The 17,753-nt window shown below is 49.8% G+C and overlaps 4 protein-coding genes across 4 annotated transcripts; 2 read left to right on the top strand and 2 right to left on the bottom strand.

Moving 5' to 3' along the window:
* Window positions 1-68: 68 nt before the first annotated feature.
* MRS44_013258 (uncharacterized protein) lies at window positions 69-1,098 on the bottom strand (the record flags this gene model as incomplete). Its single annotated transcript, XM_065616744.1, has 3 exons — window positions 69-209; window positions 269-547; window positions 736-1,098. The coding sequence occupies 3 exons, from the start codon at window positions 1,096-1,098 to the stop codon at window positions 69-71; spliced, it is 783 nt and encodes a 260-aa protein (XP_065472816.1).
* A 1,415-nt stretch (window positions 1,099-2,513) lies between these two features.
* MRS44_013257 (uncharacterized protein) lies at window positions 2,514-4,801 on the top strand (the record flags this gene model as incomplete). Its single annotated transcript, XM_065616743.1, has 2 exons — window positions 2,514-4,616; window positions 4,667-4,801. 2 exons carry the CDS (start codon window positions 2,514-2,516, stop codon window positions 4,799-4,801), a joined length of 2,238 nt encoding a protein of 745 aa, XP_065472815.1.
* Window positions 4,802-10,883: 6,082 nt separating this feature from the next.
* Window positions 10,884-13,376, top strand: MRS44_013256 (uncharacterized protein; the record flags this gene model as incomplete). The annotated part of the gene is made up of 8 exons (XM_065616742.1): window positions 10,884-10,899; window positions 11,430-11,911; window positions 11,962-12,065; window positions 12,114-12,249; window positions 12,301-12,771; window positions 12,894-13,175; window positions 13,231-13,326; window positions 13,368-13,376. The coding sequence occupies 8 exons, from the start codon at window positions 10,884-10,886 to the stop codon at window positions 13,374-13,376; spliced, it is 1,596 nt and encodes a 531-aa protein (XP_065472814.1).
* Window positions 13,377-14,959: 1,583 nt separating this feature from the next.
* Window positions 14,960-16,225, bottom strand: MRS44_013255 (uncharacterized protein; the record flags this gene model as incomplete). Its single annotated transcript, XM_065616741.1, has 1 exon — window positions 14,960-16,225. The coding sequence occupies one exon, from the start codon at window positions 16,223-16,225 to the stop codon at window positions 14,960-14,962; it is 1,266 nt and encodes a 421-aa protein (XP_065472813.1).
* Window positions 16,226-17,753: the final 1,528 nt, after the last annotated feature.

The raw sequence follows: 17,753 nt of genomic DNA, 5'->3' as shown, positions 1-17,753 counted from the left end.
ATATTTCAAATATTTCAAATCTCAGCATCGTGCTCTCCATACCGCTATTTCCAATCTTCCACTGGAGCTCATCTCTCCCACGTGCTGTCGGGCCCAGCATCACCGCACCATGCCCGACCCAGTTCTTGAGGCACTGCAACTTCTCCAATGTTTCTGTCGTCATTGAAAGCCTCTGCGACGTCAACTGCAACTTGGCCAGGCTGAACGACCTTTCGCAATCAGTCGCCATCGCCGGTATGGCAAGTATATCAAGAGCCAACTGGCTGACCATTGGGAACTGCCCCTGGCGAGCCATCCACCACTCAATTGGATCCTCGATTTCTTGTGGTTCTAACCGCAGATACCGCTCGAGCTCGCTGCCCATCACCGTAGTCTTCGCTGTCTTGTTTTTGACCCACTGCTTGAACACACTGTCTTTAGGTGTTTTCCGTAGCACGCTTGGGGATGCCATAGTCTCCGCAATCGCCTTTCGCTGCTCATCCACCGGCCGCTTGCAGCGGTACCAGCGGTCGAGGTAGTCAGAGAGTCTAATTTTGGCGTCTCTTACCTACACAAGTTCAAGATACGTCCGTAGCAGCGCATACGTCTGGCCCGGATGTCCGCCGGTCCCATCTCTACGTTGAGGCTTCCATAGAAGTTTTAGAGACAGTTATCGTTCGAGGATACGTTGTCCGAGATCACTGTCCCAACTCGACCCTCTATCTCGAATTCCCGTACAACTCATGCAAGTGTTACGGCGAGGTTTTCACCGCTATGGCACCCGAGCTGGCGTCGGAGTGCCAATAGGCGCGACTGGTGCTTGCCTTGGCGGTCAAGAAAGTGAGCAGTAGCCGCCATGATAGTGTGCCGATTGGGCGAGGTCCACATGTCAAACCCGAGATGGATTTTGGTGAGGGCATCTAAGAGCTCCTGCTTGACCCTATCCTTCTTGGGCTTGTACATGTCATCCAGCAGACTCATCGATTGCCGGCTCCATGGTACCTGGCCAGACAGATGAGGGTCGAGCTGCCAGGCCAGCTGTTCGAAAAATGGATCGGTAAAGAAAGAAAAGGGAACATCGGTGTTAATCAGAAGCCCCAGGTTCAGTTCCCGGATCATCTTGACATTGGCCCACGGCACGGCGCTGTACTACAAGCGCGGTCGCTTAGGACGGTCGAAATCGTCGGTTGATAGGTCTGTGTCGGCACTTTGACTGCTTTCGAAGATTCAGTGTGACCCGCATATGGTTAATGTTGCTCAAGCTCGCGATATCTCATTCTCATACTTGCGGAGGTGGTCAGCTACTGAACTGGTAGCAGCAGCGGCGAAGAACTCGGGCTGGCCCTTCGCGTCGCACAAACGACAGGCCCAGTAAGGGTTCAACGGGCTGTCGTTAGCGTCAATTTCAACAAGAAAAAAAATCCATGCCGCTTGATCAGAGCTCCTAATAGTCCAAACTGCAGTCCAGACTAATAGTCCACAGACTATTGGTCCAGTTTGCGTCTCTCGGGCTAAACTGACGGTCCAGTCCGCGTCTCTCGGACTTGGCTGACAGTCCAGTCTACGTCTCTCGGACTGGACGGATGGTTCAGTCTGACTTCTACCAGACCGACCAGTAGTCCAGTCCGAGGGTCGCAGACTAACGGTCTGACTATTAGTCCGTCCCAAGATTCGGGGTGACTCAGGCAACGTCTTTCTAAATCTGTGGCCTGCTGCAGAGTGCCAATTCAACAACTACGCGATCCAACGCGTCCAACGTGTGACACGCGTTTGGTAAAAACTTCGACGCAGTGCTAAGACATATTAGCCGGTACAGCCCAGCACAGCGTTAATCTATGGCATACCAAGTACCTTGCAACTGAAACCATCGGCCGAACAAGATCCCAGAATTACATGTTTCGACCTGTTCAACAGCATCCTAATTTTATTGCTTTGAAATGGCTACCTGGACCTGCGCCAAGGCCAAAATACACCCCTGGACCGATGTGCCAGCGACCGCAGATCCCCCGCATACCTTCTCGTGGATGCTCAACTTCCGAGCCCCCGTCAACCATACGTGCGCAAGCCGAATAACGAACTCAAGAATCAATTCTAATCAGACACCAAGCTGTCGCGAGAAGAGCGCGAAACCGGTGCGGGTGGAACAGTGCAACGACGATCCAAGGTTTTTCGTGAAGCATGACGGGATGGCGCCAGGTGGGCAGTTTCACGGTGGCCCCCAGACGGAGGAATCGGTTGGTTGCTGAGCGCAGGGAGTGAGATCTCAGACGAGTTGGGCCACAGATGGAGGATCCAACGCCTCCAACGATTGGAAGTAGTTCGTTGATTACGCACCCTGCGGCTTCGCCCGAATGGCTACCGAAAGTCATGTCTGGCTATTTATACTCATTCACTCTCTCGTGTCCAGAATGGTCTGAGAGAAAGTCGTCTGCTACATAATCTCTGTGCGCACCACCATCGAAGTCGCCAGATAATTCTCTCCCACGGTGTTCTGTCATCACCACCCTTGTTGTCTACTTGCCATCTCCTGAATCATGTCTTCTATCCTGGATTTCTCTGAGACTGCCAGTGCTATTGGCAGCGTCAGCCACCTGGATGATTCTGAACTTACAGTAGCCACCCGTGCGCTGACACCATCGTCTTCGTCAACTCCTAGCATCTGCCGCCCAAAGACATCTCCTGTTTGGGAGTATTGTCGAATAGAAGAAGGCAAGAGCACTCCAGCAGCCTGGGTCAATTCCAACGGAACGAAATGGTGGCATTGCCAGCCCTGCTTCGACAAGAAAAGAGAGAAGAAATACAATTACTCAGGTGGATCGTCCACCATCGTCAATCATTTGCGCAAGCAGCATAACATTCTGATCTCTGGAAGACAAGAAATCCGGCGGGAAGTCACGCAAAATCGTCTTGGAGACATCACTGCATTCCTGGCCAATGAAACTCTACACTCCGCCAAGAAACGCAAGGCGACGGCAGAGGCAGATGCACTTGACCAAGCCACCCTGCGCGAGCTGTACTGCCGCTACACCGTCGCCTGCAGTCTCCCCTTTGCTCACGTCGAACAGCCGGCCTTTCGCGACTTTATCCGGTACATTTGTCCGGCTGCGGATGACTTCCTCCCGAGGTCTGGTGATACGGTTAAAAACGACTTACAATGGGGCTACGACAACAAAAAGGAGTTTGTGAAGCGCGCTCTCCAAAATGCCCTTTCCTCGATCCACATTGTTCCGGACAATTGGACATCGCCAAATTGTTTGGGCGTAATAGGATTCACAGTCCAATTCGTTACCGAAGATCATGGCCTGCAGTCCCTTGTGGTGAGGATTAAAGAATTGGAAGGGCAGCACAGCGGCGAGAACATGGCAGAAGCCATCATGGAGTTCATACGAGAATATGGAATCGCATCGAAAGTTGGATACTTCATGATGGATAATGCCACCAACATGAACACCATGATCGACAAAGTCTCCGACGACTTGGAACACGAGTTCGATGTTTTCTACGACCCTCTTCCACATCGACTTCGTTGTTTCGGCCACATCATTAATCTGGCTGTGATGGAGTTTCTCATAGGAAAGCGACCACCGACGACAGATTCCTACCGTGGGCCGTCCGACGAGGAAGTTGAACAATGGAGAAAGCGAGGAGCGATAGGGAAACTTCACAATATCGTGGTCTACATCATGTGGACCCCTCAGCGGCTTCAAACGTTTACTGGTCTCAGCGACGGTCTGAGGTTACGTCGCGACAACGAGACTCGTTGGAATTCGTGGTACAAAATGGTTGAGTGGGTACTCAGGCCTAAAGTCCGGCAAGCCATCACCATATTTTGTGCGCAAGAGCCGGCCCTGCAGGGGGATGTGCTGACGTCCTCTGACTGGGTAACTTTGGCTGAGACACACAAATTTCTTGAGCCATTTCACGATGCTACAATGGCCAACGAAGGCATGGGAGACTCCATATCTGACGTTCTGCCTACCATGGATTACCTCCTGCATCACATCGAGGCCGCCAAGAAGGCCACCACCCTACCCCACTTGGCTACAATGATGGAGACGGCCTGGGCCAAACTGGCCGACTACTATGAACTGACGGAAGATTCACCAGTCTATTCAGCAGCAACAGTATTACATCCTTCTCTCAAGTGGGCTTACATGGAAAAGACGTGGGAGGACAGGAATGAGTGGATTGAGAAAGCTAAAGCTCGTGTGGGGGAACTGTGGAGGGAGATATACAAGTCAACCACCTCCTCCTGCCCTGTTTTTCGACCAAGCTCGGCACAAGGACCATCTACCGGACGACCAAATGGTTACAAAGTGTGGATGAAAGAGCAAAAGGCTACGATCTTCAACATGGATGATGACGAGTACGAAGTGTACTGCCGCGAGCCTGTGCTGATGGTATCGGATCCGTTGAAATGGTGGCTAGAACCGGCCCAGCGAAGGCGATTCCCTAACTTATCTATGATGGCCATCGACATTCTATCGATTGCGCCTATGTCTACTGAGACAGAGCGACTCTTCTCCAAAGCCAAACTTACGGTAACTGACCAGCGAGGATCTATGAATATTGAAACTTTGAATCTCTTGGAATGTTTGCGGTCCTGGGACAGGAGCACTCTGATAGTCCCTTCAGAAGTAAGCATTCCGCTTCGTGAGGTGTTCGATTGTCTAATTATGGGCTCTAGTATTGCTATGTCGATCCGGCAACCACGGCTGCTATCTCCGATGCCTATGATTCAGAACGTGAGAAGGAGAGTGGCCGAGGAGACATTTCGACGATGTCATTGGAGGGCTTGGACGTCACACACGAGGGAGGATAATTGAGGGCCATCGAGCGCCCGATTCCATGTAGAAGAGTATAGGAAGCTCATTCTTTATATCATGCCAGCTTCCGTTTAGCGACGGAATTGCGTTGTGTGGTTACGGAGGTATTCCGTGATGCCTTGGACCATTATCATGTGATGTGTCACATTCAGGCCATAAGGCATGATTAACGACCGCACTAATGGTGTGCGCATTCCCTTTTGCCTCAGTTGGTAAAGCGACATGATGCCTTCAACATTGGAGGCCGGTATGGAGAAGGGCCACCAGTTACGTGTCTAGACTAATAGTCTAGACCGCAGTTTGCACTGCAGTCTGGTCTGACGGTGACGGACGGACCGATAGTTCAGTGTGCACATCTCGGTCAAACTGCCAGTCCAGTCTGCACACCTCAGCCAGACTGCTAGTCCCGTCTGACCAAAGTCAGACGGACTGCTGGTTTAGTTTAGCCAAGTCAAACGGACTAAATGGGCAGTCTGAGGCATCCAGACGGACTGATTGGACTATTAGGAGCGCTGACCCCCCTGCGGCATCTCTTCCCGAGATAGAAAACACATTGCTGAGTCGATGCTCAATGCCACGCCCTAGCCCCTGGCAACACGGTCGTCAATAGCCGGAATCCCCCGAAGACCCATCAAAGGAGGAAACGGACTAGTCGCACTGTTATCACCTCCGTGCACTTATGAGCAGATGTATAACATACCTCAACCTCAGTAAGGATGTGAACGGAGACTATATGGAAGATTGAGCTGAAATCTTTTGTTGGAACGGGCATAAATACCTTGGCTATTGTTGGAATTCTCCTGTGGGGTGCAAGTTAGACATTGTCCTGTCGACCAAACACTTGTAATAAGTGCTTACCTTGATGTGAAATACCTCAGCAACCGCAACCATTCTGCGAAAGTCGGAAAGGAAGAGAGCCTTCACAATCATATTTACTCATCCGCGTTCGCCGACCCGAGGATGCAAGGAGAATTTATCATAAGGCACCAGTGGACTGTAAGACTGGTTAATGACGATTCTTCCTTGGTTGGTCGTAGACATGTACGTACAGTGTATATATATTATTTTGGCCCTGCAGTGCTGGACTTGCGGCATGTTGGGTAGCCCATGCTTTAAAAAAAAAATTATGATTGCGACCAGGCTGAGCGACACAATCGCATTTTCCATCTGGAGAGCTGTACAATGCGGCCAGCATCGACGGTGCCTTGGGTTGCTCGGCGTAAGCCACCGACGCAGGCACTGGGAGAAGCGCGGGCGCCTCTGACATCTTGAAACATGGTGTGGTCGTCAGGGTTAACGATACCTGCCTGTCGAATGTAACGGGAACATCGGCGAGCATACAGCATACTTACATTTTTACGAGCAGCTATTATGAAACAGCTTACTGTGTAAAATATCATCCTGTGGAGACACGAAGATATGTCTACATAACCAAGGAGCAAGCGAATTGCGAGACTACAAGCATAGCTAAAGTGTTAGGGCTCGCATGATGTACACAAAACTGCTTCGGCTGCAATAGGGTGGTGCATGGGTTTAGCATGTGAGCCTTCCATCTAGCCAGCTAAGCATGAATGAATGAATGAAATTTATTCCGCCCGGGAGGACTAACCTCATAGGGCCAAGTACGTTGGGCTATTTACAGTTCCAAGCTTTCCTGCTCGCATGAGCCAGTGTGCACGGATCTTTCCATATGCACGATTTGGTCAGCAAGCTGTCACTCATACCCCTGTACAACGACGTGACATGGTAACGGCGAACTCTCTGAAACAAGAGGCTACCGCCACAATTAGCGGAAGGTTTGGGATTGGTTCAGGATCTTGGCTCGGCTGTTGAGAACTGATTCCCCACCATCAGGTAGACACAGAATTATCACTACAACCGGCTCCATGAAGCAAGATTATTCTTCGCCTCGGCAGTTTTGACCCAACACCCACGTTCCGCGTAAGTAGCACGCATACCTCCCCTAACGCCACACCTGAGTTGCCCCACCAACACGACGGCCATCCTCAACAACAAAACCTCTTTGTCACTCATGCCATTTCTTGGCCTTCTACATCCCTTTTTACGTCTTGTTCAGATCACTCCCAGGCCACTGTTTTCAGACTATTTCTAACTCACTCGTTTTTCAATCCCGGTCTCTTCCACTCAATCCTAAAGTCACTGCAACGTCACTCATTTAACCAGTCTCTGGCCCCTCTGTCAATCCTCTCTCCAACCACTCATCTCAAACGCCCCAGGCCATCCGGTTTAACGTTAATAGCAATGTGCCTTTCAACCACGCAGAAGCCGCATTCTGGTCAATTCCCTACGAACCCGCAGAATCTACCCTTCCCTTCCGTAGCTGTTTGCTTAGAGGTAGAAGAGTATAAACCTACCATAATTATGGGGATAATTATAAACAGTAGCTAACCATATTTCGGCAGAATTTCCTTCCCCATGCCGACCTCGAAAGACGCGTCTTTGTCGGGGACTCGTTGTGGATACAGGACGCCGACGAACTGAATGAAGGTGAACACTATGAGTTATTCCTACCCATTCGTGTTTATGTAAGGTTCCTTGACACGCCGACTTCTTCCCCCATTCCTGCACCTGTCCCTTCACTATCGGCCTATATGAGACTCTGAGATCTTCACTCCTTATTCAAGTCACTCTCATGTTTGGGACGTGGATTTGACCTCGTCTTGGGCACTACGAAGAATCTTTGATGTGTAGAGAGAGATCGGCCGGTTGAATGATGGCAAGCCCAGGCAAGCTATGACGAGAAATCGGAAGGCTTTTTATCCTCTTCAGCTCAAGGCGCCATACTCCAAATTCATTCATCTTTTGGGCCTATGTGTTGCAGCGACATAGTTCCTCCAACGCTTTGCTCTGACCTCGAACCTTTATCTGTAGGGTACTCACCCCAACATTTGCCACACTGGGTATCAAAACTGCGTCTGGGTTTACATTGCTTGCCAATCTCGAAGTTAGGAAGCTCGTGGACTTGGCTCGTTGAGGCTTTAATCCGGCTCTACGAGTATTGGGTTATCGTTTGGTAGCACATCAACATTCAACACTGGTACAGCGGCATGCTAAGACGAAGCTAATCGTTATATAATCAGGCAAAGAAGAGACGGGTTGTTTTTGTTTGGACATGTTGCTTGTGTCCTTGTTCAGGAATGCGCGCCTCAGTAGAGCACTGTCCTGGTTGCGGGAATGCTCGCTGTCCGAATTGCGAAGTGCGAAAGACTACTGTCAGAGAATGATCTTTTCCGCGCAGCAATTCGTACCGTTTCCGTTCTCTACAAGAAAAAGAGGCAAATACGATGCGCTCTTGCATATGCGCTGTCGCTTGAAGGCCCACCATGAGAGAGGGACTTCTGGATGCGTTTGTCCATCTTGACCTTTCCACTTGCATTTGGATACCCCACTAATTCGATAATCTCTAATGTACTCCGTACCTCCGATATAGTTTTCTTGATGGGAGGAAGGGATAAAGGTCTGTCTGGGAACAGCCTTCTAGGAGGCAATTGTTGGGTCTATTTTTTGTCACAGTGGTCGAGGAGTAATACTGAATCGCCAGACTGCGGTATTTCATTTGTACTCTAAAAGTTTATCACTCTAGAATTCGTCCGTTCGCGGGAAGGATTTACATTTAAATTGACTGATCGCGATATGTGGAATTGCTGCAGGAACTGCCATTAGTCAATATCCGTGTTAATTTATCTCACACTCAAGATATTTGTCTTTTATTTTAGGGCCAAGTATCCTGAATCTCCAGACTACACCATAAGTTACGCAATGCTAAACTATTACAATAGTTAATAAGTTTCTCTAACTGCTAGGCTTTCTACTCTTATCATTCGCTGGCCTGTAATTAGATCCAAGTTGTCCCTGTATCTTGAGTATTTTCATTTTCCCTCACTCAGGCTAGGCTTATTTAGCTCATCATTAGCTAGTACTCTGATGCAATCTTGTCCCAGACATCGTCGTCTGCACGTATCAGGGTAGCCTTTATATACCTTCGCCTACGTACTATCGACCAGGAACATCCAGCTATCCCCCGCATCCCACAGCAACGAGGCAGAGCGAGTTGGGAGCTACAACCCGTGCGCACAAAACTTCAACCTGCTGCTCGGCTGCTTCCAGAGCTCCCGAGACTACAGCTGCAGACCAAGCGTCACATACCAAACTCCCAGGTGCCGATCGCACAACACTCCAAAGCCGACACGGCAACCTCCTTCCGAGAATGGCAGCGATCGCTTCCAGCAGGCCACCTCGTGGTCTTCTCGGACGGATCAAAAACCAGCTCTGGCAACGTGGGTAGGGGCTACGCGATTTATGTTAAGCGCAAGAACGTTGCCTAAGGGAAAGGCCGGCTCGGAATTGCAGAAGTCTTTGATGAAGAAGCCGCCCAAACGGCAACATACATTTCTGCTTAGACAACACAGCGGTCGTACAAGGGCTTAGAGGCGAAATGCCAAAAAGGTCGCAGGCAGCCTTCCAAGAGTTCCACGACGCTTGCATAATTGCAGACGTTCACACACATTGGGTTCCAGGGCACGAGGGAATCAAAGGAAACAAGGAAGCTGACCGTCTAGCAAAAGAAGGCAGAGCACTTGACACACCACCGAACTGCCAGCCGACCTTTGCAGGCGCTCTTGGTTTAGTCCGCGCACGCACGAGGAACCAGTTCTCCGCGTGGTGGGATTCAGAGAAAACTCCGCACGAGCGATTTCACACGCTAGGCCTTACCACTGCTTCCCTCCGATGCCCGCGGGAGCTAGAGTTACCACGCCCTATCATACATCGGCTGCTTGCCTGTGGACCAGACACAGCGACTTTGACTAGTATCACAAGATGTATAATCACGACAACACAAGGAACTGCACATGCGGAGGTATTAAGACCATAGAACACCCCGTATACTGCCGCAAGGCTCGGAAATTCAGAGCGCTTCGGCCGAAGTACAAACCTGAGCCTCAAAAGCTTAGGGAATATTAGCAACATCTGATTGCTAGCCCAAAGGATTCCGCCGCTTTCCTGGAGATTACAAGCTTTTACGAAAAGATATGCCCCCGCTAGCCCGATATGTAGGGACTATCTAGTCGCTTACTCTCATCTCATTCTCTTTATTCTCTTTGTCTTCTTTTCACTACGAACTATGAGCCTCTACTAGCTAGGACTCGACGCCAACCGCAGGACATATAGCCCCTACTGAAGCAGGACTGGGCGTATCGAAAGGTATTCCAGCTCCAAACGCCCAATAGCCGGATACAAACTCGAATAGCGGAGCCTGGGAACGGTATGACTTTCAAGTGCGCCACTGGGTTTGATTTGCAGTTTGTTCTAGATAGCCAAGGAATTTGTACAGGAACTAGCTCTCTAGACCTAAAATAATCTGCTTAATAACTAATGCAGATATTACAAGAATCAACAATATGGAATTAAATAGTGCCGGTTACGTCCACAACCAGACAAAGCATAGGTCATGTTTGCTGCACAACTAAGCCACGACCATCCATGAACAAGTTCGATCCCGCAAAATTACAGTGACATGTGTGGAAAGAGGGGACGTATTTCACACACAATAACGAGTTTGGGAAGACTGGGACAGATGGGTGAGTCACGATGCAACATGCCGAGTTCTACGCCCACCTCTCGAAGAAGCACCTCCAATTATAAGATGTATATAATTTCTCGGCATTTTCCGATGCCACACTTCGCAGGCTGTGTCTGAGGACCCCAGTCTCACATTCGGTGAGCGCAGCCCAATGGCCCGATGATGTCAATTGTTGGTACCCAAAATCGCACATGTTGGCATCCTGCGCCTGGAGGCTTGCTAAGCCCCGCCTTTGATCACGGGAACTGTATAAGTAGGCACATTCCGCCTCTCTTAGAAAAGACTGGTGGAGGTTGGGCAACATTTGAGGTGACTGTCCCGGTGAATTCGAATAAGGACTTGCCACGTCGTTATCGGACTCGGCCTGAAAAGCCATATGTAAGCCTTATGTTGTCGGGCCTCATTGTGGCAAGAAGGCAACCGTCGGCTTGTGTGCGCCTCTGTAAATATGCGAGGCAACTGATTTGAACCTCATCATGGACATTCCAGCAGGTTTGTCAGATATGGAGTTAACCATGATGGGAATTATTGAAGGAGCCCGAAACGCAAAACGTATATTTTTGAGATTAGTGCAATACTTATCCTAAGGACCTCCCCCACCTCCCCTTTACGCCGCAAGTCATTTTTCCCATCTACAGCACTCGAGATGTATTGCCTCGACCTCGTATTATTTGTGACGATGTTTATCTTTTCTCATCTTGTCTCTGCTTTCAGCTAGATCCAAGGTGCTACCAACTCCAACATCCTCAGCTGCCCAGCCAGGGGCCCAAAGGGTACGCTTTCAGTTCGCATCGATGCGCTGAAGCTAGATCGAGATATTTTCAGAATGAGGCCGATCAAGGGTGGAATAAAGCTCGGGATCATATGGGCATATCCTCAAGGACCAAGTCGAAATGCTAAGTACACTTCTCAAGTTCGGAGTTATCCTTTCAGAAGACGCCCGAAGAAAAAGAAGAGAAGATGGCAACAAAAACAGTCAAATAGAAAAGAACGAGAACAACAACTAAGTAACCCAACACTAGGGCATGGAACTTCGGATGGAAGTCGTCGCGGTGATTTGGGAACCAGTGGGCCTGTCTCGGAAGCGCAACCCTATCGACGCGATTTTCGACCAGAATACCAGTTCTCTCAATTTTGTCGATTGGCAAATACTCCCTGGTATAGACTCTCAGACTATGAATTCGATGGTCAAGACGAGGAGGACGATGATGGCGACGACTGCGACGACAAGAGCGACAACGAAAAAAGCAACGAAGATGATGGCTTAGTTGAAGAGTTCATGCAGAACCCTTTGTCTTTTTCTCAGTCCGAGGATCAGGTTACCTTACTGCTTTCGTTTTGTCCAGAAAAGACACGGCAAGAGCTAGAGCATGGTTCCTTAGCAGCCCTGTCTGAGAAGGTCTGCCTTTTCGATGATCGATCAAGTGACGGCACCCGGTGGCAAACGAGAACTTGTCTTCGACCCTTAACTGTGCTTGAACTCTGGTCAGAGCTTTCGAAAGAGGTAAGTAGGATCCACTAGAACTGAATAATCAAAGCTAATTAAGTGGAAAGAGATTTATTCCGGACGACCCACCTCTCATCAGTAGTAATTCCGATGCTGGCAACAACCATCCGTCGAATACACAGCAAAGAATCAGCGCAGATCGGCGCTTGATGTGAATCACCTCGTTGACCCGTGACAACTAATACTGATGTCTCCTTAGATTCGTTACCAACCTCAACCGTTGGGGAGTGATGGCCCTCATTACCACAGCATCTAGGATCGAGGCTGATGCACTCCGAGGCTCACTCTACCGGCATTTATCCTTCCAAACTTACATTGGAGTTTGCCTGAATGCTGTAAGTTCCTATTAACCAGGTCAAGGATTCTTAGCTCTGACTAGGAGTTAGTCAATGGGCTTCCCGTTTCTTCGATTCGCATTTGATTTGCCATTCTTTGTGTGGAGGGCTACACGGCCTAGCCAGAAACCATATGATGTTCGAGAAAATCGCCACGGACAATCTTTAAGGGCGATAAAAGATTTATCGTTTCTGAAAAGGCAGGAAAGTACCACAAACGACTCTGCCGGAATCGACTCGGTGGAAGTCGACTATCTCTGCCAAGCTCACATATCGATTGTTATTTCAATAATTGACAACCGAAGATGGACGGCATACGGATTTATCGATACGTATTTTCGCACCAATAGTGAAGACAGCGTCGAGGCGTACTGCTCTGATCAATGCAATGGACCCATCAAGCCTGACCCCCTAACTAAAGGGTCTCGCGATGCCGACAAGCCAGTCTTGGACCCTAGGGCGTACGCCTGGGCCGTTATGGAAGCAAGGATAGGGCAAGTCAATGGCGAATGGCAGTCTGTTGTAAATAAACTGCAAGATCGGGTACAATCATACGTAAGATACCTTGTTTTTGAGGCCCTGTTCTCTGCTCTTTCACTTACTCGGTTCGTTATGAACTTGACAGCATGCTGAAGACGCTCTAGATTAATACATGTCCCTCCAACACTGCGTCGTTTTCAAGCATCGTCTCGCAGCAATGCTTGACTTGGATTGGGGCTACTCGTAAATTGCTGAGCGATTTGACGGAGACTATCAAGCCCCTGATCAGAGAATGGGATTCATTTGACGGAACCGAGTTCTTTCCCTTGGATGATGTGATCCTGACGCGAATTCGTTTCAGAATCCAAGGGTCTTTTAGGGAGTTGGGGAAGTGCCTGGACAAGCTCGAGTCCCTTCAAAGACGTTGTGAATGCTATGCTGATAATGTAAGTCGGAATTCGCAACCCCTCTCGCAAATAACTGATAAAAGCTCTCTTGTAGATCGATCTTTACATGAGCGGCGCAGGTCATCAAGACGCGCGGCGCCAAACAGAGACGACCCAGTCAATGCACAGCCTGACGAATGTTATGCTATATGTAAGTCCGACCTTCCCAATAATTATGCCTTTAACATAAAGGATCACTAAGCTTGTTCGGTTCGGGCAGTTCGTCTACCCTACAACCTTAGCGGCCACATTGCTATCTATGCAAGCGGATGCGATACCTAGATTGTTCGGACCAACCAAACTGTCATTTCCCGTTCTTGCCACTGTCCTGACAGTTCTGGTCTTCGTGTTACTGAAATTGTTCAGTCAATGGGAGCACATTCAAACATTTCTTTTGCAACAATATGCAGTCATGTCTAAAAGTCACTTGAGTCACTTGAGTCACTTTTTGCTGAATTCTCGAGAACACAGACCCCATACCGAGGATGTAGAACTAGGTAGCAACGAGAATCAAACCTCAGGGGATTTAGATTGAGTGACCATATGATTTAATTCTCCCCCTCAAACCTCTTTCAATCGAGAGCTACAGCGGATGTATTAACGGACTGCGATATTAATGACGGGGATGCGGATGCAAGCCACATCAAGAGCAACCGTACCCTACTATACAGACAGACAAGTCTATTACGCCCGTTAGGCCATGCCCAAAGGGCTCTGAAGCTAAAAATACATACACCACTCTAGTTCTTGCCTTGATCTCGCCAAGCCCTTACGGATCTTGCCTTATTCTTTTGGTCTAGTCATCGCTTTCTTCTTGGTCCTCGTGAAGGTTAGTAGCAAGTCAACTTAAAGCCCAATTCCTCCAAGTGTTCAGTTTCCTATTTTCGGCGGCTAAAGCAATGCCTGCTTTTAATTATACGAGGGGTTTATAATTAACGTACTCCACCAGCGAGTGCAACAAACCTACATCTCTATCGTTCCTTCCACTTTCACTGAAAGAGGAGACCCCGGTCTGGGTTGGGTTGTACCTAGCGCACTGAAATTTGCGGGGGAAATGACATGGCGTCGAGAGCCCGTAAGCAGGTGTGAAAGGGTATGAGCTGATTGGTTCCAAATCGCCAGAGGGACCCGGGGGGAGGCCTGTGCGAACTAAATTCCTGATAAGTGTCATGGAACAACATACGAGAGCGTCGGTAGAAGCCACGTGCCATTGGCAATTCGTATATGCCGCTCTGAGTCCTCGAGGTTTTTGATCTGTTCCTCGGTGTCATCGATATGGACGCCGATTCGGTGACGATGACGTCTGTCATGTCATTAGGTGGCAGGTAGATTTCCTTGGGCGCCATTTGACCAAGAAAGGCAGAGCGAGAACAGTGTCGAAGATTCTCAGCTTGGATGTCGAGCCGTGCTCTTCCGCCTACAAGACACGTTCGTAGAGACTCTTAACAATGTCCCAGCACTTGGAGTGGATGGGCTCGCTGGTTGGCAAGGCATTGTAGGCGTGGAGATGGTGGAACATGGTTCAAATGGTCAGGATCGTATAGAAGAGGATTGGTTCGTAAACGGCCAGGAGCTCGTGGGTTTACGGGTCGCAGAAGTTCGAGGTGATGGGGGGTCAGGGAAGCAGTGTTTATGAAGAATCCGCCGGAAAATGTCAAGCACTCCTTGTACGAAGGGCTATGATCACCTGATCCAGGAGTATTGGTGGTACTCACTCATCATCATACCAGGCTGCATCTTCAGGACGTAGGCATTTCTTACGGACAAGCTAGCACATCTTTGGTTCAGGAATCTCCAAGAACCACTCCCTCTAGCCATTCCCGATACGTGGTCGCAATCCAATTGGCAATCTTTCGAAGGACGGCATTCAGCTGATATATCCCCATGAGGGTTGTTGTGTTCCCGATGACATGTTCCCCCACAATCTCGATGCGGTCTCCACGATGGACTGCAAACGACAACGTCCAGCTGTGACCCACTACCTGGATAAGCGGGAGCGTCACTATTGCACTCCCCTGTGGGAGGATTATTCGCATGCGCTGATACCAAGCTGCAGTCCATACAGAAAGTTGCAATTGGCCGTCTCGGCTCGAGGTTGCTATCTTGGTTTCGATGCTGCATGCAATGGGGGCAAATTGGAGTGGGCTGTAGACTGTCTGGTTGAAAGTCTGACTATCACCTGGTTGTGCCCAGACTCTGTTTGCAATGGCTTTCATGAGTCGAGCATCAGCCTCCGGTACATTCTCCTGGATGGGATCCGGTGTCCCCTGATTAAGCCGAAGAACCAGAGAGAAATCGATCATTTTGCTCTCGATGACATTACCACCTCCTCGGCCACCAGTGGAAGGAACGAACTGAGGTGCGATTCTCGCTGACATTGACGGTTCGACATGAACAGTTGGATGTCCAGAAAGAGCATGCTGCAGCAGAGGCAGGTGCACCAACATGTTCCAAGCCAACTCAGAACACTCACGGAGTTTGCAGCCTTGGGCCTCGACTTCGATGTCGCGCAAAGTATCCAGCTCTGCAATGGCAATATCGGTCGGCAACCTCGGTTTGCGTGTCCGTGGACGAGCGTCGTCATTGTCAGGAGTAGACACGTCGTCGCGTGGAAGAAACCAGCCGTTTTTGGCGCGGGGAATTATGGCCCTAATGTCCTCCTTGATCTCTGACGGAATGAAGCATTCATGGTCGTCGGTAATGTCCTGTATGCTTTGGAATAAACCGTGGACGTCCGGAGGCAAGGTATTGGCAGGATCGTTCCCCAAAGCCACGGAAATAACAGGCAGTTCCATGGCGCGAAGGCTGTTGGCATTCTTGACTGGGCTCTTCTGGCGTTTTCCCCTAGTTGGGGAACCCTCTGGCCTGGGTGGCGAGGCCTCGGATGGTGGAACAGATGTCGTTGCATGCGAGGCATTGGACGATTGAGAAGGCGGAAGGCTGGGAACATTGCTCAGACCTCGAATCGGGATAGGCCGATGGTCTAGAGAAGCGTTTCCCGGGCCCGGGTTTGATCGAGGGGTGCGCTGCGTGTCCTCGCCACAGGTCATGTCGTTGTCTTCGGCCTCGGGAGAATCAAGTCTTGGCCTTTTCGGGGAACCCCGGGGCGTCCTCTGCTGGAGTTACTTGGACCCGATGGAGGAGGAGTCATTTGAGCCCAGTAGTCGTCGGTACTGGCGCGATGGTATGGCTTTGACTGCGTCGCTTCTCGAGCAGTTGCAGGATTGGGAATGGCGTCAAGCCAATGTTCAATCCACCTCAGTTCCGTAAAATTCATGGAGCTGAATTGGCGGGTGCTTGAGAGAAGGTCTGTCAAGTTGGCTGAACGTTATATGTGGTGGTCACTGAGCAGGTTTGTAGGTGAAATGAATTTGCGAATGAGAATGCGACGATGGAATTGGGCCGTTGAATTTATTGTCGAAGTGGGACTTGTTTATATTTGATGTGGAGATGAAGTTGGCCGGGCGATTATCGTGCCTCTGTGGTGATAATGCCCGCTTTAGACAATCGTGGTTTCAAAGCCAATCAGCGCCAACACATATGCCCCACAGCTCTAGATCCCTGGATGACCGTGGATATTCGCGAAAAATCCAGCGCTGACCTCAATTCAAGTATCAAGACAAGTATTTCAAGTAAGTCAAGTAAGTTGACGGCCCAATATATTTTAAGTAAGTAAGCTCATAATGCCTCAAACTTGATTTACTTGAAATACTATATTTTATGGGTTTTCCTGTGCGACGGTCCTGGGAGTGCCGAGGCTATTCGGGGCTCGTCGGGCCCAAGGTGTAGGGTAATGAATTTGGTGTGGTACGGAATGTGGCCACAAGCTGATTGCACCAATGATAATCCAGGGACGCGGTAAGGGTGGCGCGGATTTGTTGTTTTGTTGGCCCGCGTGTTCGAGACGTGTCGCACCTGACTCCGAACCCAAGTCTGTGAGAAGCATCCACGATCCGCGATTCGCAAATGATCCGCTATGGCAGCACAACAGCAGTCGCTAGAAACGCTCCTGGGCATTAGCAGTCAGCGCAAATCACTGAAACAGCAGCTTGACGCTGCGTCCATCAAGGCTGAATCTGGGAGAACGACTCTTGTTGACCTCCCAACGGTCCAGATCGGCTGCAAGAGGTATATACCAGAGGTGTATATTGCCAACAAGAATCGCAAAGGCCGGCGGAGCTGGATTAAAGCCCACGGATTCTTCCTCACGGAAGTCAGCCCTGATTTGCGGGCGTTGCAGACCTACTGGGCTTGCTCGAAATGTGATGAACGCGGGAAGAGCTCGTTATTCGTCGCGACAAACACCACGTCGTCAATTGAACATCTCCGAAGGTATATGACATGCGTATGAGTCCGACATTTATTCTTTTTTCCAGCGCCTTACTGGATATAGGTCACATATGATCACTGAGGCGGACGGCAATGCGGCGCGCTGACAGTCAATCCCCTTCGAAACGGCGCTGCCTAGAGCTTCCTACTACAAGATCCAATGTTAATAAAGCGAAGGAGCTGACGGTCGGCTGGATCGTTACAGCCAATCTTCCTTTCACGGCGCCGTCGAATCCGTACTTGCGACGA

The sequence above is a fragment of the Fusarium solani genome, assembly GCF_023522795.1.
Source record: "Fusarium solani strain SB1 chromosome Unknown bctg00000009, whole genome shotgun sequence".
Taxonomy (NCBI): Eukaryota; Fungi; Ascomycota; class Sordariomycetes; order Hypocreales; family Nectriaceae; genus Fusarium; species Fusarium solani.
Note: the sequence above shows the minus strand (reverse complement) of the source record. Positions and strands in the feature narration are given on the sequence as shown.